General features: G+C 38.9%; 1 protein-coding gene across 2 annotated transcripts in view; it reads right to left on the bottom strand.

The window, feature by feature from the left end:
- Nucleotides 1-25,120, bottom strand: part of Plppr4 (phospholipid phosphatase related 4) — a 40,785-nt gene extending 15,665 nt beyond the window's left edge. Inside the window, exons 1-2 of one of the 2 annotated variants that reach the window (XM_052178512.1) lie at nt 24,896-25,120; nt 870-1,055 (exon numbers count right to left, since the gene is read on the bottom strand). In XM_052178512.1, coding sequence (XP_052034472.1) covers nt 870-1,055; nt 24,896-25,120 — 411 coding nt within the window. The remainder of the gene's footprint in view (nt 1-869; nt 1,056-24,895) is intronic. The other variant, XM_052178513.1, reaches the window with a different exon arrangement.
- Nucleotides 25,121-25,362: the final 242 nt, after the last annotated feature.

Here is a 25,362-nt window from a genome sequence, read left to right as displayed (position 1 = left end):
CTATTTTTGGTTGTAGATAAGTGCATAAAAGTACTACTAAGTGTATAAAACAAAATGTGAAGCTTCACAGGTTCTGTTCTGAATGGCTATTGAATCTGTAAGTTTATTGACTTGTATAGTCTTTGGTCTGGCTAATTTTAGTGTGTAATTTTTCATAATACATTTTTGATAATAATAAATTTTAAAAATAAAAATAACTGTGTCTTAGTTTACTTTATTGTGAAATTATATATATATATATAGTTTAAGATGTAAATGCCTGATGTGAATCTGAAGGATCTCATTCTGTTTACCTTCCTATCCATCTATTCATGTGTGTGTATGCATGTATGTGAAAGAGAGATAGAGAGAGAAAATGCACACATGCCTGAAAGGTGAGTTTTAAGCTTTGTACAGTTGGTATGCCTCATTGCTTATAATCAACATAAATTGTTACTTTAGTAAAATTGAACCTATAAATGTTATCAAAAATCATTTTTGAGGTAAGAATCTTTGGGTATATAATTATTTATTTTCAATTTTCTAGAATCCATATAGCAAGCACAGGAAAAATACATCATTTAGACATGTATCAACAATTTAATAGTACCTATTAAAAAGAATGACATAATCACTAAACCTTTTTCATAATGATGTATAAATGCAAGCAAACCATGTACTCTTTTGAAACTTTACATACCAACCATGTTAAGAAATCAACTACATGATAATGTCAAAATATACAGTATATCCTACACAAGATCTTCCAGTTGAAGGGTTAGAGTTTACCTTTTTCCTTCTTTGTTCTCCCCTGTAAACTTAAACTACACAAACTGGATCATCTTTTGTTCTCTGGAACCGAACAATACAATTTGAGAGTCAATTCTTACCGTAATTGCAGGAGCAGCAAAAGCCAAGCTAAGCAACATGAGGAATGGTATAGCCTCCTGGGTTGGTTCAATGTATGGCATGCTAAGACTCCTGTCATAGCAACTGAATCCAGAGTGCACAGGTTTGAAGACATCTGTGAGTTCCAGGAAGTAGAGGCTAACCACCGATGATGCCAATATAGGCAACTGCAGGTGAAAGACACAGGACATGGTCTAATTTTGTAAATAGGACAAATAGAATCAGTACACGCTGACATTTGAAACTGATGGAATCTCCCCCCTTCTTTCACCCTTCACCGAGTGATGCCATCTTTCTCTTTACTTACCAATTCTCTCATCCACTCCCCTCACCCGTTAACATCACATGGAGACTTCTGGGAATAATCCAGTTCATTTGCTTTCCCACCTAAGCATCCTGTTGGTTGTCATTCTCATCTGAACCAAATCCAAATCCAGGCTACCAAGAAAAAAATCCAAGTGCCGAATCATGGATTTGAACCTTTGTCGATATCTGGACTTGGTCTCAGTCTCCAAACTCTTCTAGTGATCCACTCCTACCACTCCTCAACTCTGCTGACCACACTCAGATGGTTCTTCATGCATGTCCTGTGGGAGTCACATGTACTTCTGCCCAAGACCCTTTACGTCTGTGCCTCCTCCCTTTCTTGTCCTCTCCCTAGCTCTTTGCATGAAGGGCATTTCTCTATCATTAATCGTACCACCCAGCATCCTCCAGCTGCAGTGGCCTTTGATCCTCGTCAACTGATTTTTCTCAATGGCACTTATTAATCAAAATAACTTGGCAGTTAGCATTATGCTCGTACAAATTAATAATTAGTTTATTTAGCCTTCATCTATAAATTATTACTAAAATAAACACTTAAGGAAGTGAGAATCTGCCAATATTATTCATTGCTGAGTCCTTGAAGCATAAAACTATTACGAGCACATTTTAACACCCAATACATCATTTGGTAGTTTTTAAAGGCCAATAACAATTTATCAATAAATGACTAACTGAATAAATGTGTAAACCTTAATGTACTACAGTACGTAGACTGCATTATCACATTTGGCAAATAAAGAAAAAGCATGCTAGCCAGTGAAATATAAAAACTTTGGATTGCAGTAGCTTATTTTTGTTGTAAGAATATCCCATGTAATGATTGAGAAATGCACCGAAAATTATTCATTGTTTATCTAAAATTTTAATTTCACTGGCCATTTGTTTTGCTACCTTTAGATTAATTACAATGCAGTTTCTAACCATTTGTATAGAAGACCCATCAAAAAAGTCAGACCAAGAGTGACTGAAGAAGACACACATGCCAGTCTCATGCCTCCACAAATATTTCCCTCCCTCCCCTGATTGATAGCTTTTTCAGTTTAAGGTTTTGCTGTTTGTGGAATATTTATATAACCAAACCATAAATATCTTTATGAGAATACTACTAACCAGTAATTATTTCTGGCTATTTGTTTAAAATATAAATATGCAGTATCACACCTTCTATTTCCAAGAAGTCTTTTTATGTAATGAAGTGGGCATTAGGCTAATCGGAAAGTTTAGTGATGAATGGTGATTAATTTATTTTTGTCTTTCTGGTTTACGAGTGCGTGGTTTTCACCAAACAAAACATTGCATTGAAATATTTATGTCTTTTCTTAGCCCTTATCATTTGGTGACTCCAAATAGCTGGCTATTTCTTCATACTTTTCTGTACTCTGGTGTTCAGGAAAAGTAACTTTTCCTCTTGACCAATTAAACACCTCTTCCTGGTATGTGTGTGTGGCTAAAATTTTCATTTCAATCTACATTAATATATTTCATTTTAATTTAGCAAATATACCACTTCTTGCATGCCAGATAATTTTTGGCAGTTAATTTTTTGATTTTAAATCACTTAATTTAAAAATCATCATGACAGCAGTCATAACTGCAAGTGGCCGAGTGAGATTTTGAACCAAGCTCATTTCAAACCTTATATATTAAACACTATTCTATTGTCCTTTCTCCAAATTAAAGAAATAAACTGTTCATATAATGAAATATGGTTAGCATCAGTTTAAAAGATTACTGTTAGCTTGTGGTTGTTCTATGTTTATTACTTAGTTGACATATGTATTAGTCTAAATGGACTTTATCTTAAATGGGTGGTTTCTATAAAATGGGTGGTTGAAAGATTCTCATTTTTAAAAAAATATTTAATTTATATATTTTACATCCCAATCACAGCTTCCCCTCCCTTCTTTCCTTCTAGTCCTCCCCTCTCACTTCACCTCCCCCCATTCCCCTCTCCTCAGAGAAAGAGTTGCCTCCCATGGATATCAACCGGCTTTGACATATCAAGTTTCAGTGGGACTAGGAATATCTTCTCCTGCTGAGCCTAGATAAGGTAGCCCACTTAGGGAAAAAGGGTCCAAAGGCAATCGGAATCCGAGACAGCCTCTGATTCAGTTGTTAGGGATACCACATGAAGACCAAGTTGCACATCTGTTACATATGTGTTTGGGGCCTGGGTAATACCATGCATGCTCTTTGGTTGGTGGTTCAATCTCTGAGAACCCCCATGAGTGCAGGTTAGATGGTTCTGTAGGTTTTCTTGTGGTATGATTGATCCCTCTGCCTCCTTTCAATACTTTCTCCTTCTGTTCCACAAGATTCTCCAAGTTCTGCCTACTGTTGAATAAAATATTTTACTTTTAACGAGATTTCTCCATCCACTTTTCATTTTTCCTGGAACATTTCTTGAACTTTTTATATGTATTTTGGACATGGGAGTTGGATTTGAGATCTTCAGTGTCCATCCAGTTAACATTTGATTGATTTTTTTAAGTGGTCCTAGACTTACAAGGTGATTTTAAATTTTATCAATATTAGCAATCTGAAAATAAAGTTGGCCTTCCTTAGCAGAGACAACTTTCTCAATGGACTTCTGTGAATGCGTGCTTTACACATAAACTGTGCTCAACCATGCTAGTGAAGACACAGCCAAAGAATGAGGCTAAGATTCTCATGTGTGTTAATGGGCAATGGAAAAGAATGTTCAGACGTTTGCTAGTGTGGTGGAACCAGGGCAGGAGTCAATGGCTTCTAAGTGACTGTGAGGTTCTTGTGAGGTTCACTTCTATCAGAGATGACCTTGGAGTAACTATAAATTTCAGTTTCTTATCTATTAAAATAGCTACATTTGGAGCAGCCATCACTGCCAGTCAAACGATAAGATAAAATGAGCTATTGCAAACCAGATGACGCAGTACCTGGTGTAGAAGGCTAGTTTGCTTTGGTTGTCTTATACACAATTCTATATCTTTCCATGAATTTAGGTACCCATGACTTTAAAAGAAAATTAAGCAGACAAATCTAGGGATAAATTTGTAAAAGCTGACAACAAAGTTTATTATAAGATATGATAATTGCCCAAATTTGTTATTAGTGTTGTGCCTAATTCCTAAGTTAAAACTTATCATAAGGCTGTGTTCAAAGAAAATGGCATATAGGGTTTCTAGAAACAGCTTCTGGTAGCCTCAGAAAAACCTAAAATGAATCCTTTGCAGAAAAAGGTGTTCAATGTGATTGTATAATGTTAACAATATACTTGATTCTTACCATCATTTCCTAGCACCCCCATTTTTTTTGGTAGTGATCTACTCTGGAATGGTCTGAGGTGTTCCCAAATAAAAAATCTTCAGACTATGGTTTAATCTTTCTATATTGCCATTAATGGTTGATAATATTAGAATGACTTCCAAATAGATACACACACACACAGACTCACAGAGACAATAAGTTGATATGTGAATTAAAATAATTTTTTACTAATATTTAGGACTTGCTGCCTTTCCCACATTAGTCAATTTTTATAGCTATTTAATAGTTACCTGTGTTTTGGTAGAAGCCTGTTTCAATAGCTTTACTTGTTTTTAAAGCAAGGAATAATTTTGTGTCCCTTTGAGGTTAGTGTATCCATTTCTTTCCTTAGAGGAGGTCAGTTAGTTTCTTCCTTTTGCCTCATTTTGTGTGCGTGTGTGTGTGTGTGTGTGTGTGTGTGTGTGTGTGTCTTACTAGCCAAATGCAGTGAATTAAATCACAGTGCTTTTTTCTATCATACTTGCCTTCAAAAGCATCTTTTCATTTTTGAGGTACTTAGCAACAAAACTTTCTTTTGAACGCAGGAAAGTTATCAGGCGAGATGTGCTAATTTGAGCATACAGATATAAAATTTTATATGCACATAATAGGTCCAGACTTTGATGGCATTTAAAATGAGATTGCGAAGATTTAAAATTGCCTATATAGGCAATTATAGATGTTTTATGCCTTGTGATATAGCTAAAAAAAAAAAAGTGTGAACCAACCTACTTTATGCAACCATACAGAGGAGGGAAATTACCAGAAGAATAGAAAGGTTGTTCTCAAAAGGAACAGATTGATTCTTATAATTACCATGTACAAAGCAACTTGTGAGTGAAATGATAGAGCAATTTAAGAGAAAATAAAACGTTAACTTTTGGAGCACAGAGCTAAGGAGAAGAACAGTATTTTAAGAGATCATTTAAGTGATCATTGGCTGGGTAATGCTGATTTTTCTTGTATCGGTTTTAAAAACTCAGATCTACAGTATGTATTAGTTTTGGTGACATATTTATGCAGTCCACCATGACATTTTATCTAGGACAGGTAGCTTCCTTGCTTGTAGCATGCTGGTAATAAGGACACGGTTCCTCCCCACTGGGGAGCAGTCACTTTGCTCTCCACCTGGTGGAACAAATGTTGGTTCCTGTCTTGGGTCCATTTCATGGCCAGAGTGGATTCAGAAACCCAGAAGAACCTTTTATGGTGGTGGTGACAGCATCTTCATAAAAATTTACTCAACATACATAGTGCTATTGGATAATCTGTTTTCTCTTTTCTCTCATAGATCTCTGGTGAGAGCCTGCCAGCTCATACAAATCATTGTTTGAGTTTTGATTAAACAGAGTCCTAGCCAGAGCAATTAGACAACAAAAGAAGGTCAAAGGGATACAAATTGGAAAGGAAGAAGTCAAAATATCACTATTTGCAGATGATATGATAGTATACTTCAGTGACACCAAAAATTCCACCAGAGGACTCCCAAACCTGATAAAAAAAAAAAAAAAAAACCTTCAGAAAAGTGGCTGGATATAAAAGTAACTCAAACAAATCAGTGGCCTTCCTCTATTCAAATGATAAACAGGCCGAGAAAGAAATTAGGGAAACAATACCTCTCATAATAGTCACAAATAATATAAAATACCTTGGTGTGACTCTAACTAAGCAAGTGAAAGATCTGTATGATAAGAACTTCAAGTCTCAGAAGATGCAAAGATTTCCCATGCTCATGGATTGGCAGGATTAATATAGCAAAAATGGCTATCTTGCCAAAAGCAATCTACTACAGATTCAATACAATCCCTATCAAAATCCCAACTCAATTCTTCATAGAGTTAGAAAGAGCAATTCTCAAATTCATCTGGAATAACAAAAATCCCAGGATAGTGAAAACGATTCTCAGCAATAAAAGAACTTCTGGCAGTATCACCATCCCTGATCTCAAGCTGCACTACAGAGTAATCATGATAAAAACTGCATGGTATTGGTACAGGTGTGCAGGTAGATCAATGGAATAGAATTGAAGACCCAGAAATGAACCCACACACCTACAGTCACTTGATCTTTGAAAAAGGAGCGAAAAGCATCCAGTGGAACAAAGAACATTGTCAACAAATTATGCTCATTCAACTGGCAGTCAGCATGTAGAAGAATGCAAATCAATCAATTCTTATCTCCCCATGCAAAGCTCAAGTCGAAGTGGATTAAGGACCTCCATATAAAACCAGATACACTGAAATTAATAGAAAAGAAAGTGGGGGGAAAGCCTTGACCACATGGTCACAGGAGAAAAGTTCCTGAACAGGACACCAGTGGCTTATGCTCTAAGATCAAGAATTGACAAATGGGACCTCATAAAATTGCAAAGCTTCTATAAGGCAAAGGACACTCTCAATAGGACAAAACAGCAACAAACAGATAGGGAAAAGAGCTTTACCAATCCTACATCTGATACAGGACTAATATCCAGTATATACAAAGAACTCAAGAAGTTAGACTCCAGAGAACCAATTAAATTAATAACCCTATTAAAATGGGGTACAGAGCTAAAAAAGAGTTATCAACTGAGGAATACTGAATGGCTGAGAAGCACCTAAAGAAATGTTCAACATCCTTAGTCATCAGGGAAATGCAAATCAAAACCACCCTGAGATTCCACCTCAGTCAGAATGGCTAAGATCAAAAACTCAGCATCATCTGATGCTGGTGAGGATGTGGAGAAAGAGGAACACTCCTCCACTGCTGGTGGGATTGTAAGCTGGTACAACTACTCTGGAAATCACTTTGACAATTCCTCAGAAATTGGACCTAGTACTACCTAAGGACCCAGCTATACCACTCCTGGGTATATACCCAGAAAATGCTCTAACCTGTAATAAGGACACATGCTCCACTATGTTCATAGCAGCATTATTTATAGCCAGAAGCTGGAAACAACCCAGATGTCCCTCAACAGAGGAATGGATACAGAAAATGTGGTATATTTATACAATGGAGTACTACTCAGCTAATAAAAACAATGAATTCATGAAATTCTTAGGCAAATGGATGGAACTAAAAAAATATCAGCCTGAGTGAGGTAACACAATCACAAAAGAACACACATAGTATGCACTCACTGATAAGTGGATATTACCCCAGTAGCTTGGAATACCCAAGTTATAATTCACAGACCACACGAAGCTCAAGGAGAAGGAAGACCAAAGTGTGGATACTTCAGTCCTTCTTAGAAGGTGGAACAAAATACCCATGGGAGGAGATACAGAGACAATGTGTGGAGCAATGTCTGAATGAAAGGCCATTCAAAGACTGCCCCACCTGGGGATCCATCCCATATACAGGTACCAAACCCAGACACTATTGTTGATGCTAACAAGTTCTTGCTAACAGGATCCTGATACAGCTGTTTCCTGAGAGGCTATGCCAGAGCCTGACAAATCCATAGGGGGGATGCTCCCAGACAACCATTGGACTGAGCACAGGGTCCCCATTGGAGGAGCTAGAGAAAGGACACAAGGAGCTGAAGGGGATTGCAGCCCTGTAGAAGGAACAACATGAACCAACCAGTACCCCCAGAGCTCCCAGGGACTAAATCACCAAACAAAGAGTGCACATGGAAGGAACCCATGGCCCCAGCCACATATGTAGCAGAGGATGGCCTTACCTGACATCCGTGAGAGGAGAGGCACTTGGTTCTGTGAAGGCTCATTGACCTAGTGTAGGAGAATGCCAGGACAGGGTAGTGGGAGTGGGTGTGTTAGTGAACAGGGGGAGGGAGGATGGGATGGGGGGTTTTGGAGGGGAAAAGAAGAAAGGGGATAACATTTGAAATGAAAAAAAAAAACAGAGCTCTTAATTTAATGGATATACTTTGTAGTTGAGGAAGGCAGATAAAAATCGAGAAAGAATCTTGGAAAAACTGCAATGTCTAAAGAAGAAGGAGGTAGTATTTCAGCTCCTAGAGTCTCTCTACCTTAGGCAAGACCTAGATTAGGTGCTGTTTAATTTATCCAGCTGGATAAAGTAATCTTTGATGGTTTCAGGGAGGTGGACTTCGCAGAGAATTGGAGTTAGGGGTAGGAGATGGGATTTTATAGAAAGTAAAACAGGAAACATTCGGAGAGATGAAATGGAAGAATAACATAACTAAAAATATCTTTTACCAAGGTCACTTTGGGAATGGGATTGAGTATAGACAGCAGTTCTAAGGATGAAGCAGAGTGAAAATTCGAGAGCCCTTCAAGACTTAGCAAAACATGTATTCATCTGTAACTGATGTAAGACACTAGTTAAGGTTACAGCTCAAACTATATGGGGAAGGGAAGAAGTCTCAAATTGAAGTGACCTGAATTTTAGTGGATGCAGGGCAGACCTAGCAGTTCAGCCAAGAGAGAAGATGACCGTTATGAGATACAGACCTAGAGCTTTAGAAGGCTCAGTGATTCTGAGTGAAGTTGTGGAGACATAACAAGAAATCAGTGGGCTGACATTGAAGAAGAGAAAATAGTAAAGGTTCGGCTCAGGGATTTGCAATCCAGGTAGGACCAGCCGGATCATTTTCTGGGAATAGTGTTGGGAGAAACCTGCAAGATACTGATCAAAGATTCTGTAAAATTAGTTTTGTAGCTATGCAAAGTGAGATGATTCTTGTCTGTTTAAATGCATCTTAACTCTAATGTGCTATTTGGGTGGTGAAACATAGGTAGGAAGGATGCAGCTCCAGGCATCGCCACAGGGGTGTTTCAACATAAGCACCCTTACCTTGAAGAACTACACTTGCACAAAAATTTCAAAGTTAACTTGGTTTTGCTATGAGTAATACCACAAGAACTCAAAGAATGTAATTATGCAAAGTGTTCAAAGGAACATTTTTTAGATAACAAGAAATTTAAAATGGGAAGTCAAAAAGCAATTTTGACATATCCCAAAGTTATATGCAGTGGGGAATTTAGGGCTGGGGCAATGGCTGAGGTGACAAAGTGTTTGCTGAAAGTATGAAGACCTGAGATTGGTCCCTAACACCCATGTGAAATATATTCTAGGGTTGCCTTTGCTGAGATCCCAGAGCTGGGGTAGAGAGAGGAGCTAGGAGCATGTGCTGGCTTTAGGTGAACTGTCTACCTCCTGGTTCAATGAGAAATTCTCAAAAAAGTAATGTAGAGAATCTGGGGATATTGCTCAGCCCAGGAGCCGCTTGACAAGCAAGCATGAGGATCACAGCTGGGAACCTCTGTGATATGCAAAAAACCACACGGATCCCACATCAAAATGATCGCAGTAGCCACATCTGCATCCTTCAGTGATTGGATAGCGAGACGGGAGGCAGAACCAGCAGAATCCCCAGATGTTCTCAAGCCAGTTAGCCAGTATCCTGAACTCAAGGCTACCTTTTGACCTTCGCACAAGTGCTGTGGCTCAAGTACAGCTGCAATGACACACAAACACAAACGAAAAACACAAACACAAAAGAGAAAAGGAGAGTAAAGTGGAGAAGGAGCAGGGAGCTCGACATAAAGGAACAGCTCCCACCTATATGCACAGATATAGTCACACACACGGACATGTGCACAAAATGTAAACTTTCACATAGCAAAAGCATCTATTGAAATGGAATTCAAAATGGGAAAAATATTGATAGGTCAAAATAGCTTTATCCAGGTCTGTCTACCCAAAAGGTTGCTGAAAAGGTTGTCAGCACACTCTTTTGAAGACATTTTCTCCTCTCTACTACACAAACTTTAATGACATTGTTTGACATGTTCTTGTGTAGACAATACATAAAACATGTCCTCAAAGTAATGACAATAAAATAGTATCATGAATATAGTATGAAGCTTTGTGATTTCTAAAGCCAACTCGGGTGAATAATAATGAACCTTAAAATAGGGTTATAAGGGCAAACCAACATGTTCAGTCTCAATAAAGGATTGGGTTAGTATGAATGTTTACTATCCTAAGACCCAGATAGCTGAACTAGTTTTCACAGAAAAAAAATGGGATATGTAGATACCAATTAAAGCAAGATGGGGCTGTTGGGGCTTCACTTGTCATAATGGAAAAAAGGGGGTTTCTTCTATAACTGTCCGATTCTAAAATCTCCCACAGGCAACACGATCAAAGACACATTTCCTCGCACTTTCAATCATGGCCAGTCTAAGAAAAAGCATTAAGCTTTCCCGTCTCTTACTTTTTTCACTCTGTTTCTTTCTCCCCACCCCCCTCCCAGAAGTAGCAGGCTGATTTTCATAGAGTTACCCTCTGACCATGCAACTCACAGCACCCTGCTGCTAACCAAGCCTGTGAGGCCTTTTCGCAGTGGCATTCATGACCTTCCTTGTATATTTTCTTCTTTTTTTTTTTAAAAAATGCTGACCTATGTCTACGTGCCACACACTCTCAAAACACGTCTCAGGTCTCTATCACACTTATCTCAAAAGAGATTATCTTATAAATCTTTGCCTTATGGTATATTTTTACATTTTTTTTAAAAAAACACTCTTTTATATCCTTTTTCTTTCTATAATCTTTTTGCTCTCTGCTTAGAAGTGAGGCCCCAGTATTTACATTTTTATACAGTTTCATTAAAAGAGTTGTTCATTTGTCTTTGATTCTAGATATTTATACCTTCCTTACCTGTGCCATTCTAAGATCAGGAATCTGAAAGTAAGATCTTCATATAAACCAGTGTTTGGGATATGTTTAGTAAATGTTTGAGGGATTTAATTGAAAGAAAGCAGGAAGTTGTTATCAAAGGAAGTAGAAATATAATTTGTTTACAGTATTTGGCATGTAGTTAGGGCATAGGTATTTATGCCAGGTGCTGGGTTGATCTTAATAGGTTGCTAAATTGAATTTACACTTTATGGAGTCTAAGTATTTGTTGGCATTCTCAACTTATGCTTTAAAAACTGCAGGGGAGATAAATTATATAAATTGCACAACCGTCATAAAGTCAGTGAGAACACTAATCTTCCGCCCAGTGGCCACGGTCAGGCAAGCTGCTCTGAGATACTTTGCTTGAGTTGCATCTTGCAACTTATCCCCAATGTGCAATAATGATTACACTTCTTGTGAAGGGCATGGACCTCTTAGGTAACTTGCATCCTTTGAAAAGCCCACCCCTTACAGAGTTAAACAAAGAATTCTCACCTGAAGAACTTCGGATGGCGGAGAAGCATCTTAAAAAATGCTCAACTTCATTATTCATTAGGGAAATGCAAATCAAAACAACCCTAAGATTTCATCTTACACCAGTCAGAATGGCTAAGATTAAAAATTCAGGAGACAGCAGGTGTTGGAGAGGGTGTGGAGAAAGAGGAACACTCCTCCACTGCTGGTGGGGTTGCAAATTGGTACAACCACTCTGGAAATCAGTCTGGCGGTTCCTCCGAAAACTGGGCACCTTACTTCCAGAAGATCCTGCTATACCACTCCTGGGCATATACCCAGAAGACTCCCCACCATGTAATAAGGATACATGTTCTACTATGTTCATAGCAGCCCTATTTGTAATTGCCAGATGCTGGAAAGAACCCAGGTATCCCTCAACAGAAGAGTGGATGCAAAAAATGTGGTATATCTACACAATGGAGTACTATTCAGCCATTAGAAACAATGAATTCATGAAATTCTTAGGCAAATGGATGGAGCTAGAGAATATCATACTAAGTGAGGTAACCCAGACTCAAAAGGTGAATCATGGTATGCACTCACTAATAAGTGGATATTAACCTAGAAAACTGGAATACCCAAAACATAATCCACACATCAAATGAGGTACAAGAAGAAAGGAGGAGTGGCCCCTGGTTCTGGAAAGACTCAGTGAAACAGTATTCAGCAAAACCAGAACGGGGAAGTGGGAAGGGGTGGGTGGGAGGACAGGGGAAGAGAAGGGGGCTTGCGGGACTTTCGGGGAGTGGGGGGGCTAGAAAAGGGGAAATCATTTGAAATGTAAATAAATTATATCGAATAATAAAAAAAAAAAAAAAAAAAAACTTCAAAAAAAAAAAACTTCAAAAAAAAAAAAAAAAAAAAAGAAAAGCCCACCCCTTTGTTTTTAACTCTGAATCACTTTCTGTACTGACTTCTTCCTTGTCAGCTAATTATGACATGCATTTTACTTGTTCACATCTATAATTGGTCCTTTCTAGATTCCATTGTACTTTGACTTAAAACAGAAATCATTGAGCATAGTCATACTTAGAGAGAGAGAGAGAGAGATGTGGATGCTGAGTTTTATTTAGATACTTTCACTTACTAATCTGATTTAATTTCAGTTACTTCCTTGGGAATATTATGATATATTTTAGAATAAAGACTTTGCCCCAGATACTTAAACAATCTACTTGATGTCTGCATGGCCAGGACTGTAATTGAATTCTGCTCCACTAAATTCCTGGAATCCTGTGCCCCCATTACATCTTACTGCTGTTCCATCGCATGTGCCATCTGGCACTTGTCGAATGCTTTTCAGGAAAAGATAGCCCCGGGAGTCAGTGGCTACGCCAGCTCAGAGGACAGAAGGCTGGAGGAGCCATGTGTGCAGGGGGCTCGCACAGCACCACGAAGGCGGGATAGCGGGCATCTTCAAACGGCAGACCTACTAAGAAGAGCATTTCCAGGCCTTAGTGGTTCTTTGCATAGTTTCTCCAAAACCATCCTTGTTTCTATTGATTTTGATGATATCTTAAGAACTTTAAATACTTGGTTTGTGAGCTGATTTTTGTCTCCACTTCTACCTTCCGTAGTGAATTGCTTTTGATATATTAGAAATTGGACACAATGAAAGATCTGATAGGTTTCTGGCTTTTGAAAGTTCTCCTGGAGTTCTGCTTCAGGAATGCCATGATGTTCCTTGGATGCCTGGATCACAGTATCCTCATTATTTAGACATTGCTCATATAATACACATTGCTCTTCTACAGATCTCCTTTATTCAAATGACAGGGCCTTTAGAGTAGAGAAACTTCGTCTTTCTTCTTTACTTCTGATATATCTATGATCCTCAACGTAGAATAAGTTATTGCTGATGTGGATGGTCTGAATGGAGATGGCATGTGCTTAGGTTGTTCCTGTCATGTAAACACACACACACACACACACACACACACACACACAGAGTATAGTCTTAGGGTGTAGTTAAGAAAGCCTCACACTTAAAAATAATTTCATTTATATCAACCATACACACCAACAGAAATAATTTATTTCAAATTTCTAAAGTTCTGTTAGTGGATTGTTTTCACTCTAACAATTTTGCAGGTGTTCAAGAACACAAGAGATTTAAATTGGGCCCTCCCAAAAGTAGCTGTGGATAATAGGAAATGCTCTTCCATGTCTTTATGTCTCAACATAAACTGTATTTCTGTAGCTCTAAAAAGACTAATTACAATCTCTCAACGATTTAATAGTAAAGCCTAATATAATACTCAGTGGCTGCTTTATTACCTGAATATTGATCTACCATGAGGTTTGGGGGCTGGGTTTTGTAAGCAGCAGCCTTAACCCCAGGCGCTGAAGATTGGCCTTCTCATCCATGATTAGACACTGAAGTATGTGCATTGTCTTGGAAAGAATTTCGTTATTGAAACCAAATTAGAAATGAAGACCTGAGGCTGGGGACCAGTATTTCATGTGTTGAAAGTAATTGCTTTGTAAATCTTTTCTTATGGGCATAATTTCTCTTTTCTGTAACATACAGCTGACTTTCAAAAAATGCTACTAATAGCAATATAATGTTCCTGATATTTGACAGGTATTACTTAAAGGATTTTGCATGTTTGAGTTCAGACAATTTCAAACCAGATAGTGGTGGCTCATGCCTTTGATTCTAGCACTTGGCAGGCAGAGGCAGGCAGATTTCTGAGTTCAAGGGCAGCCTGGTGTACAGAGTGAGTTCAGGCAATCTCCATGATGCTTTTCTTTTTTCTTTCTTTTTAAGGAAGAGGTTACAGATGTCTTATGGATAAGTGAACAGAGCATGGAGAAATTACATGATTTTTGTGAAGTTATTCAGCTTGGTAGCTGGATTTCTAGCTCAAAGCATGAGGCTCCTGAATTCTTATTTATAATCACTGTGCCTATTATCCTTTTTTAGAAACATTTACCAGCGACCTACCCCTTCCCCAAATAACTGAGGAACTTTAAAATTAAATATGGAACCATTTTCCTTTGTATGCCATCTGCTGGGTGGCATTGAGCAAATGTTTCTTGATATCTTCTAAAGACAAGTAAGGCTAGCACACACTGAATTAGAGTGATGTTTTTCACTTCTAATTATAGGTTTTTTCTTAAAAGAGTACCCATACAGACACATGCTGGGTATTTGGGTTTTCTCTCTATCTTAAACGGTCTACTGGATTGTCTCACTGTATGATGCAATAAGTATAGTTTTAAAATGAGAGCTCATGTAGACAACAGACATTGACACTAATCTCCAGTCCTTTAATAATCTAAAAGGCAGGGCAATATTTCTGATGTGGCATGCAACTGTCATTTCCTTTACAGGTAAAAATGTCCCCACAGACTTAAATATGACAGTTAATAAAAATCTATGGGTTGGAGACATTGCTCAGTATTGGAGCTTTTAGACAAATGTGTATGAAAACCTGGGTTTGATCTCAGTACTAGAAAGAACAAAAAGGAAAAAAAATTCTACCATTAGTCTTATTTTATTTCATACATTCAGTCAGAATTTACTGAAAAAAATTCTTTCTGGAAGGCCTCACTCCAGTAATCCTTAGATATTGTTTCCATCCAACTAAGAGGCACATCATGAGCAATTAGCAAATAAGGTACTTAATTGGTAAATAGATGGTCCTGAAATTATGAAATAAATGAACCCCAAACCATTATCTTAACATCTCTCATTTAACGGAGTATACTGTCCTCATTGGGATTTTGTGCATGAGGAACCAGTATCTGAAGCTAGAACCCTGTGAGGTGGAAGTTACCTGCAACCAGTTCCTAAGCACAGGCTGTTGGTACCACATTAAAGTGTTGACAACCTGTTTTCATGTAGTTTTATTGTTCCCATTTTCAGCAATAGTTGTCTGTTAAGTACACTGATAATTTTGTTTACTTTTACCAAAATTGCATTGATTTTAATCACTCAGATTTCTTTTTTCTCCTTAATATGCCTAATGGGATGGTCAACTTTAAAATAGTCAGAAGCAATTTTGTTACAACAAGCAAGCAATTGCCCTTTCCTATGTTGATTGACATCTTTCTTCTGATTTCAAAACAACTGATCAAACAGCAGTGGACTCGTTGCAGTTGTTTCAGGGTCTAATTACTCACAGGAAATGAAAAACCTCAACATTAACTATGCCATAATTAGTACTTTTACCCAAGGTGTTCAACATTTCTAAACCTACTTGACCAGAAATAAGTTATTCCATTGCACAGTTTTCTGAAATTTCAGTTCTAACCTATCCTAGAAAGTAACTCAGAGACCCGAGATGCCCGTGGTCCTCATAATTAAGCCAGTTTACAGTTTAAATACAAACTTTGGGCTTCCTAATCTTTGATAATATGCTAGAACATCACTGGTTGATTTTCTTTCCTTCTTTTTCAAGTGCGTGGTGTGTGTGTGTGTGTGTGTGTGTGTGTGTGTGTTTATGTGTGTGTATGTGTATGCATGTGCATGTGTGTGGATAAACATGCATATGGGTGTGTTGTCATGTAGAAGCCAGAGATTGCTGTTGAGAACCATCTTCTATTGTTCTTGCATCTTATTCATTGAGACAGGATCTCTCAATCAACCCTAGAACACAGTGGTGTGGCAAGTCTTGCTAACCAGCTTTCTCTGGGGGGGTAATATCCTGAAGGTTACCCACAATTCCTACCTGATACTTACTTGGGCATCTGAGGATTCACTTCTGGTCTTCACACTTGCGGAGAACATGTTTAAACTTCTGAGTCATCTCTCTATCCCCTAGTAGTTGGATTTTAATAAAGTCTCTAGACACACCTGTGTCAGCCTATTTGAATTAGTTTGCTACCAAACAAGAGTTAATATGTGCTTTTAATCTGTGTTAGAGAATTAGATGAGATGACAATATATGAATTAAAAATTATGTTAGAAAAAAATGGGAAATTTAGTTATTTTATAAATATTGTTCTAAATGACATTCTTATTTTTCCCAGTGCTTTCTTTCCTTTTTGTAAAGAGACTCCATTACTATTGAGTGAACAAATTGTGAAATTTTATGTGAACAGTTTGGCAATCTGATGGGAAAGTATAATTTTTAAGATTTTCTTCCTTGGACGCATCCATGCTCCATAATAAAAGGGTGATAATAACTCAGATCAGGTCCAGTCCTGACTGCCACAACATACTGTCCAATGTGATGCCGTGGAAGGCGCTGAGAAACGGGTGCACAGAAACACAGTTTATCCACATGCCAAGTCAGAATGTCCTGCCTGACCTTTGACTCAGACCAGAACATTCTCTCATAGAGAATGGAAGCATGGCGGAAGAAAAGGCAGACAGATTATAGAGCCACAAGATGGGGGCAGGGGGACCACTGGGAAATAGTGTCTTCTAGACATTACAGGGCTGCTCAGTCATGAGATTCCAGCAGCTGTTGTTCCCTGCTAAAGACCAAGCCCATCAAAAATCCCAGCATGAATGTAGGAGCTCACCAGCTCCTAGCTGAGGAAGTACTGAGTGCTGATGGCGACTGAGAGAGGATTAATCCTTTTGCTTCAGGGTTGTGGCCTCCACTAAGTTGCCCATACTTCATAAAGGAAACTTTCCCTGGACTCAGTATGTTACTTTTTAAAAGGAGAGACGATATCAAGTCGTGAAGGGATATGGAAGATGGCTAGAAGGAGCTGGAGTGGAGAGTGGGCTTGTACATGACCAAAGCTCATTATATCCATTTGTCAAATCCTCAAGATAATATTATATTTAACTAAATCATTCTAAAAATCATTATAACTAGAAAAGAGACCTACAACAGAAGTTAGGTTTTGTCTTGGTCTGATATTAACCATACAAATATCTTTAGTCAACTCTAATTTTTTAAAAGTTTTCTTATACCTGACAGAACCAAGTCAGACATTTTTGGATTATGCAGTTAATTATGATTAATTCTGTATTTAGTACAAGTGTGTTTGGTTGAGAGAGCCCAGGCTTTTGTATAGTATAGTATCTACACACTCCAAGGGGACACTGGTTCTGCAAATGACAATGGATAAACATTTTCAGCATTAAAAGTAATCATTGTTTCTCAGACACATGCCATCTTAAACAATCTGGTGACTAAAGAGGCCTCCAAGCCTTGCTCACAGGTTAGATCTCCAGTAAGCCCACATGCATTCACTCCTACCTCCAGTTTCCTTAAGTTCTCTCTTCTAACCCTGCTTTCTTTTGCTTCATATTGTATCTATTTACTGCAAGTCATGTATCCAACCTTATCTCTTTGTGACCCTATCCTTTCCACTGCACTTCCTTTAAACTCAGCTTGAAGGCTTCTCTTCCATCCTGAGCATAGTTCTTCATTAATTTCCACCTGCACCTGGAGAATGCCATTTGTTCTGGCTAAAAGGAGACATTTCTGCAAGCGCACAATGATCATGGATTTCAAAATATCCATGCCAGAAGTAAATCAGTTACCATCAAACAGGAAATAGAACCAGCAAAATTGAACTCAGTAGTGCAGTGCACAGGCCAATTTTATTCTTCTGCTTTGACTCTCAACTAGACTTATCTAACTGCATGACCTCTAGTACCAGGAAGATAGCTAAGTCGAAGAGAGGCACATCTCTTTATTTTACTTAATCACTAAATCCAGCATTGTTACTGGAAGTATGAATGGTGTAACATGGTACAATCATAGTGTGTGAGCAAAACTTGGCCTGATTGAAATCTTGGCTTCTTCCATTAACTGTAATGTCTCTGCAAAGATATTTATCTCTTTGAGACACAATTTTCTTATTTAAAAGGCAAAGATAATGATGCCTTGTTGGAAGGTAAGCATAATTCTAATACTTCGAAGCCTACGGTTGTAAGGTCCAAGTATGAGGCAAGCTTGGGATATAAATTGAAATCTGGTCACAAAAAAGAAAAACAGAAACAAAAAAAACCCCAAACAAACAAAAAACAAAACAAGACAAAACCCAGTCAAACTAACAAAAACAGACTATCTCCTTTTTGTAAAGGTTCTGAGGATGGGTGATAGTGTACCTCAAGCTCTGCCACATAAAGAACACCTGAAATTCACTAAAGTTCACTATCATTATTATTATCATTATCATCATCATTATCATTATTATTACTATTACTAAGATCATTGTCACCACCATCAACAATACTACCATGATAACTCTCTTTGAAGTTGACAAAAGTGAACTAATACTTTCCTAACATAAAAATGTAGGACATTTACTCCTGGAGAAAAGATAGAGATTGTGCCTTTGAAGAGGAGAGAGAAGTCACTAACAGAGAGGTTGTGTGCTTAAAACTTGCTGTTGGGGAAGTGTCCTCATTTAAACCTATCTCTAGACTTAGAAATCTCGTCTTTTCTCTCCTACTTTCCCCTCTGCATCAATGTGTGGATGGTAACCAGCCGGGGAGGGGAGATTTGCCAACTCATCACACTTGGCAGAGTTTAGAACAGTTTTTGAGGAGACTATCTCTATCCAATCCAGAAAAGATGGGAAAATTCACAGTTATTATTTTGGTACAAGGAAACTCAGTGATGTTGTGATACTATTTTTCTCGCTGATATTAATGTTCATGTAAAAATAAAATAAACTATATTTTACAGAAAGATCACATAAGCTGTATAAACTTGACGAAAAGATGCCCTGGAACACGGAAATGTTGTGGATTCATGTTAAAATTAAGATATGAGTAACTTGAAAAAAATTCTCTAAATAAATAATTTTATTTATCTTTAGGTTTAAAAGACTTGGTTACATGTTTCTGATTCTGTTCTATATTTTCCCACATAATTTTCTCACACCTCCAATGCTCACATGTGTCTGTGTAAAGAGTTTTGATCATGTGTATTTACATAAAACAAAAGATTTCAGTCCTGTCTTTATGGATAGCCTCTTAAAATACATTAAGCATGTCTTCTGCTTCAACAGGTAAGCATTATCTCACAGACTGAAAAGTATGATACAAAGCTAAACAATGTTTAAATAAAAAGAAATCTGTCACCCATTTATTTCACTTTCATAAATTTCCATCTGGGGACTTTACAAATGATTTATTATGTATTTATATTACATGTTGAGTGATCTTTGAGCAGTGTGACTACTGAGAAAAAGATTATGAGCCTAAGCATATGGGGGTTGTCATGGGGCTGAGCATAAAGGGGATCCCCCCAGATGGCCAGCTTTGTGGAATGTAAGACACAATGAATAAACTCGGACAGCCTTTGGCTGATGCTAGCTAGCTATGCACCCAGCTGCAATCACGAACACAAGAGCCATCACTTGGGGAGGGCTTCATAGATTAAGATGCAAAAAGATATCGGCCTACTTTTGGTTTAATATAATACTACCTTGGATATCTGCTTATTTAAAAGTCTGGTCTATCCACAGCTGGCCTTTCTTTTCTCATGTTGAACAGTGGTAAACTGAATTATCTAACTAATCCATAAGGTAGTGTGCTATTCTAGAAGCCATCTTGCTTTGCAAATTACCATAGGATGTTACTGTCAACTATGAACCTTTTTATCAGTGAAACAGAAGATAAAATGTGAAACGACAATGACAACAACATCAACAACAACAGCATTCTACCCGTTAACTTACTGTCAATTGAGGTTGTGAACCAGGACAGTTTTGCTTGAACCTGAAACTGAACAATGTGATTTGTGTCCACAAGATCACAGAGACGCTTTGCCAGATTAAGTAGATTGGAACATCTCTGTTCCTGGTCTAACCTGGGGACACTCTCCATTGGCTGCTGAGACAGTGTGTGGTAGCATACTGCCTGCTGTCTTTGTACTGAGTGTCTTCTAGCTGAGGACAGCTGAGTTGGGGAAGTAAGTCTCTCTTCCCTGTGGGAACCTGCTCATACCGCACCATACCTTCCTGGTTTGTTGTTGCTGGTTTGTCTGCTTGTTTTCTTTTTGAGTCAGGTCTTAAAAATGTTGCTAAGGCTGGCTTTGAACTCATGAATTCAAGTGATGATCCCAGCCCAGCCTCCCAGGTGCCACCATCTTGTTCTTTACAGAGAGGAAGCAGAGGGAGGAACTTTGCCTGTAGATGTATGCTCTCTGTACGTGGAGTTCACCAGTCTGCGATGGTGACCATGAAGTTTGAGTTGGTACCCATTCTGCCTCAAACTTTGCTTTATAGGCTTGGGTATGTTATCTAATTTCTATCTATTTCTTTTAAAAAATGTAGACAACAATGTCCTCTTTTACTGAAATTACATGCATTTATTTATTGTGTACGCCTGTATGTATGCACGTATATGTGCATGCATGTATGTTGAACATTTTGATACAGAGGGAAAAGGGCAACATGTGGGAGTGAGTCATTCCTCTCCTTCTAACCCTCCTCCCATGCTGGAGCCCGGGACTGCAGTCAGGGCACTGGGCTTAAGCCATTCCATGACTCGCTGGCTTTGTTCTACAACAGAACTGCTGGAGACTGAGCTAGAAGGTGCATGTGTTTCTAACAGCTTTGCAAAGAGAAGCCATGTTCTCTATACAAAGCTAAGAGCATTCCACTGTCCCTCCAATGACCAATATGACAGATTGATTCCAGGGATCCTGTGAAACTCAGAACCCTTCTGGGGAACAGTGTGAGTTAATGAAGTCGAACTTGTTCAACCTAGAAGGGAAAAGAATCTACTTCAGGTCAAGGACAATTATATAAAAAGAAATGAAAGAACACAATGTAGCCATGTAACACAGGCCTGATGCCTTAACCACAAAGTATACTCTAGAACTAAGAAATAGGCATCTTATTTTCTATTACAGATGAAAAATGTACATTCATACTGAGACTACATGATTTTTATCACATAAAGGGAAATAATCAACAAGAGAGCTAACATGGTCAAAATTATCCACTATACAGCACAGGTGATGCTTGAACCAGATCAATCTATCTTTAAGGTCCATTTTGTTCCCAATCAACCAAATGTTGCTATTTTCCTGCCAGAATTGCATCTGGGTTTATTTTAACCCTCTCTGTCCAAGTAAAAATTTACTTGGTAAGTTTCCTTGCATAATGGAAAAAAGAAAGCATCTTCAATAAATGGTGCCAGTCTGTCAGTCTGTATGTAGAGAAATGAAAATAGATTGATTTTTGTCACCTTGCCCAAAGCTCAAGTCCAAGTGGATCAAGGACCTCGACATAAAACCAGATATACTGAATCTAATAGAAGAGAAAAATGGGAAAAAGCCTCAAACTCATGGGCATGGGGGAGGGGGGAGATTTCCTAAACAGAACTCCAATGACTCAGGCTCTAAGATCAAGAATTGATAAATGAGACCTCATGCAACTAAAACCTTCTGTAAGGCAAAGGACATAGTCAATAGGACAAATTAGCAACCTACAGATTGGGAAAAAGTCTTTACTAACTCCACATCTGATAGAGGGCTAATATCCAAAATATATAAAGAACTCAAGAAGCAAAGAGCAACCAAAAAGTGGCCCAAACGCCTTAAAGAAAGACATTTTTGCTCCCACTATTATAAGACCTGAATACTTTCTCCCTCTGAATACTGACCCTCTCACCATCTTTATATTACTTCAATTATACTATCTACACTGATACATGATGGAAGGAAATTTACTTGCATTTTGCCAATCTATCTTAACCACGATGTCCCAAAGCTAGAGGCCATTCCTCTAGTGCTTTTAATTGACATGTTAATTCAAGCTCTGTTTATTCATCTTGCAGAAGAGACTCACCCTGCAGATTCCTCCCACTAGCTTCAAAATGAGTCATTTCTAAGGAGCTGGGTTCTGCTTGCTGCCAATTCCTAAATAGCTGGAAGAACGATGCCTTCTCCTGTCTTCTACAATCTCTTTAGAGGTTTGTCATGCATTCAAGTTTCAGGGAGATAATTTGCAATCCAATTTTGGAGGTCTCTATTAGACGTCTATTACTGCCCCAAATATAGTGTTAGAGATACTCATTTAAACTTCATGAGGCAGGCACAATGGTGTGTGCCTCTCACCCCAGCACATGGAAGGTAGAGAGATAGGAGGGTCAGGAGTTCAAGGCCTGTCTTGCTACTAGTCACTTTGAAACCAGCTTGGGCTCCCTTGACATTCCATTTCAAAACACAAACAAAAATCAGAATGAGAAAATGCAAAAAAAAAAATAATAATAAATCTTATAACAAATCAATGATTGTCTTTAAGTGATCTCTCTGCAACTTGTGTGACTTTAATGAATTCATAACGGGTATCAGAGTGGGTCAATGTATAAATAATGATTTCCACTCCTGGAAAATCATTTGTAAGATGTTTTGCAACATTCGTAAGATTTTTTTTTTCCCTAGAGACACAATTTCCATGAATTATAAAATATCTTTACTTTTAAGGTCCTAGGTTAAAAGGTATGTATTCCATGAAAAAAGTTCCTCAAGAGTCTTTAGTTTGATTCTTTTAAGAAAATGATTCAATTTTTTTAGTTTGTGCCCTCATTCAGTAAGGTTCCTGGAGGCCATTCAGCTGTGTTCTGGTGCAGTCAGCTTCCAGCTGACCTTAGGTGAGTATCTTTTAGGGACAGACCCCCCCCCCCAAATCATTAATTTCTCTCCAATAAACATATCCAATAAACATAGTAGATTTAGATGTGATTAAAAGTGCTTTAGCAAAAACCACCACTAAATGGATCAGCAGTGCCACAAGTGGCCTAGCCACTGATCTAGACGCAGGCAGCCCTGAGGCCTACCCTTGAGTCTGCTCATGGAGCACTCTGGGCCCACAGTTTCAGTCAACTAAGCAATAGCCTCAAGATTCCTTCTAAAAAGGACAATAGATGAAACAATGATTTTAAGCTAACACTCCCCTCTCTCTTTGTCCCCCCTCTCTCTTTCTCTCCCCCCCCCCCGCTTCTTTTCTAAAGGTCCTAGATAAAGGGATGGGGTCACAGGTCATTTCTCTGAAACTTGTGCAGGTCATATGCACCTCTCTTAGAACTTAAATCTTTCAAAATTAAATGGCACATAAAAGAAACTTCGAGATATATAGCAATATCAAAGGAGGGCCTTGACAGACTATTTCTTCTCTAAGTTTCAAGATAGTAGCTCTTTCCCAATCCAGATAAGCCTCTCAGTTATCAAATACGGAATCTGCTATCTGTGCTTGGAAGTGAGAACCTCCATCTTTGGCTAAAAAGACAACGAAGGAAGGCTATTTATAATGCAGTAATCATTTCAGAATTCTCTATTCAATCTGAGATGTAATTACACCAACCACTGTTTTACCCTTAGAACTGTTAAATTCTCCTAAATGTATCCTCCCTTCACCTGTAATTTAACAAACCCTTTGCTTAAAATGTCTTCCGAATGCATTGGATCACACAGTACACGGAATCCTGTACCTGTCAATCTTTACACTCCTCCCATAAACTGTTCCTCCCTCAAATGCTGCATTAGGTAAGTCAGAGGTTCATTATGAGTGCAACCCCATGTTAATTGCTTAGCCGAAATATTCTCAGGTCAGAATAAAAGCACAGATACAAAAAAATGTGAACTCAGATGATGTCATACATTTGAAATATATATTCACTTGTTTATGCATGTATCTACACTGAGCTATATACATATATACATGGATATATGTATGAGTCTGTGTACACACCCACACACACCATGGCTAAAGGCCAGTAGATTGGTGATTGACATCTAGAAATGACCCAATTTTAGAAGCAGATGTAGTACCATAGCAACTGTAGTAGGAGAAGGGTTTAGGAGGGTTAAAAGAAGCCACCGATAACCCTAATACCACAGAAACAGCTCTGGTTCTACAGTCTAGGCAAAACTGTATGCATCTGAATTCCCATCAAAAGCTCACAGAGTTCTAGATATAGACAGCACATTGAAAAACACAAATTCCAAAATACAGGCATCATGGCCCCTCGGGGGCACTGATATATGCTGTGCTCACTGGCGCTACAGTGCCAAAAACTAGACCCGTACTCTCACAGGTATCCCTTCCTGGAAGGCCACCTAGCAAGCAGCCCCTAGAGATAACCAGCCTGTGCTGGCCGGTGTCCACAGGCAGACTCAGGGGAGCTCTGGAGAAAAACCTGTCGGAGGAAAGGGAAAGGGTCGAGCATTTGAGAACAGCAGTGGCTCAAGCGCTGGTCCTCCGGTGTGGTCACCAATCCTGCTCAGGATCTGAATTGCTCCGGAGCTGTCCCGAAAGATCTGCATTATGCCAGGGCGCTGGGCCAACTCACCTCAACGAAGTAAAAACAGGGCAGGAGGGTGACGCTGTCCTTGATCACTTTGCCCTTTGGCCTCTCCTTAGCCGACATCCCGGCCGCCTGCCGGGCTCCGAGTCTTCCCCCGGGCGAGGTGTGCACCGTGCGGCTGCCGAGGCGAGCTGCCTGCTCCAGCCGCAAGCGCCCGGCGCCGCTGATGTCACATTCCCCGCGGGCACCGCTGGAGCCAGCGCGCTGCATGCAGCGCCCCCGCCTTTTCCCCGCCCCTCTTTGCAGTAACCCCGCGGTTCCCTGAGCCCGCAGGTTTTCTTCAGCCAGGCTTTAGTCCCCGTGTCGTGAGGGCAAGGGAAAGGCAGCTCCCCCTCCAAGCTGTTGCTGTGATGGCTTCTCCTCCCTGCCACTCTCCCTGGACTCTCCACCGCCCAAACTGTGAGGCTCCTCTGCTGGCTGTCTGAGCTTGACGTCAAAAATAGAGAAGAGTG

The sequence above is a fragment of the Apodemus sylvaticus genome, chromosome 4, assembly GCF_947179515.1.
Source record: "Apodemus sylvaticus chromosome 4, mApoSyl1.1, whole genome shotgun sequence".
Taxonomy (NCBI): Eukaryota; Metazoa; Chordata; class Mammalia; order Rodentia; family Muridae; genus Apodemus; species Apodemus sylvaticus.
Note: the sequence above shows the minus strand (reverse complement) of the source record. Positions and strands in the feature narration are given on the sequence as shown.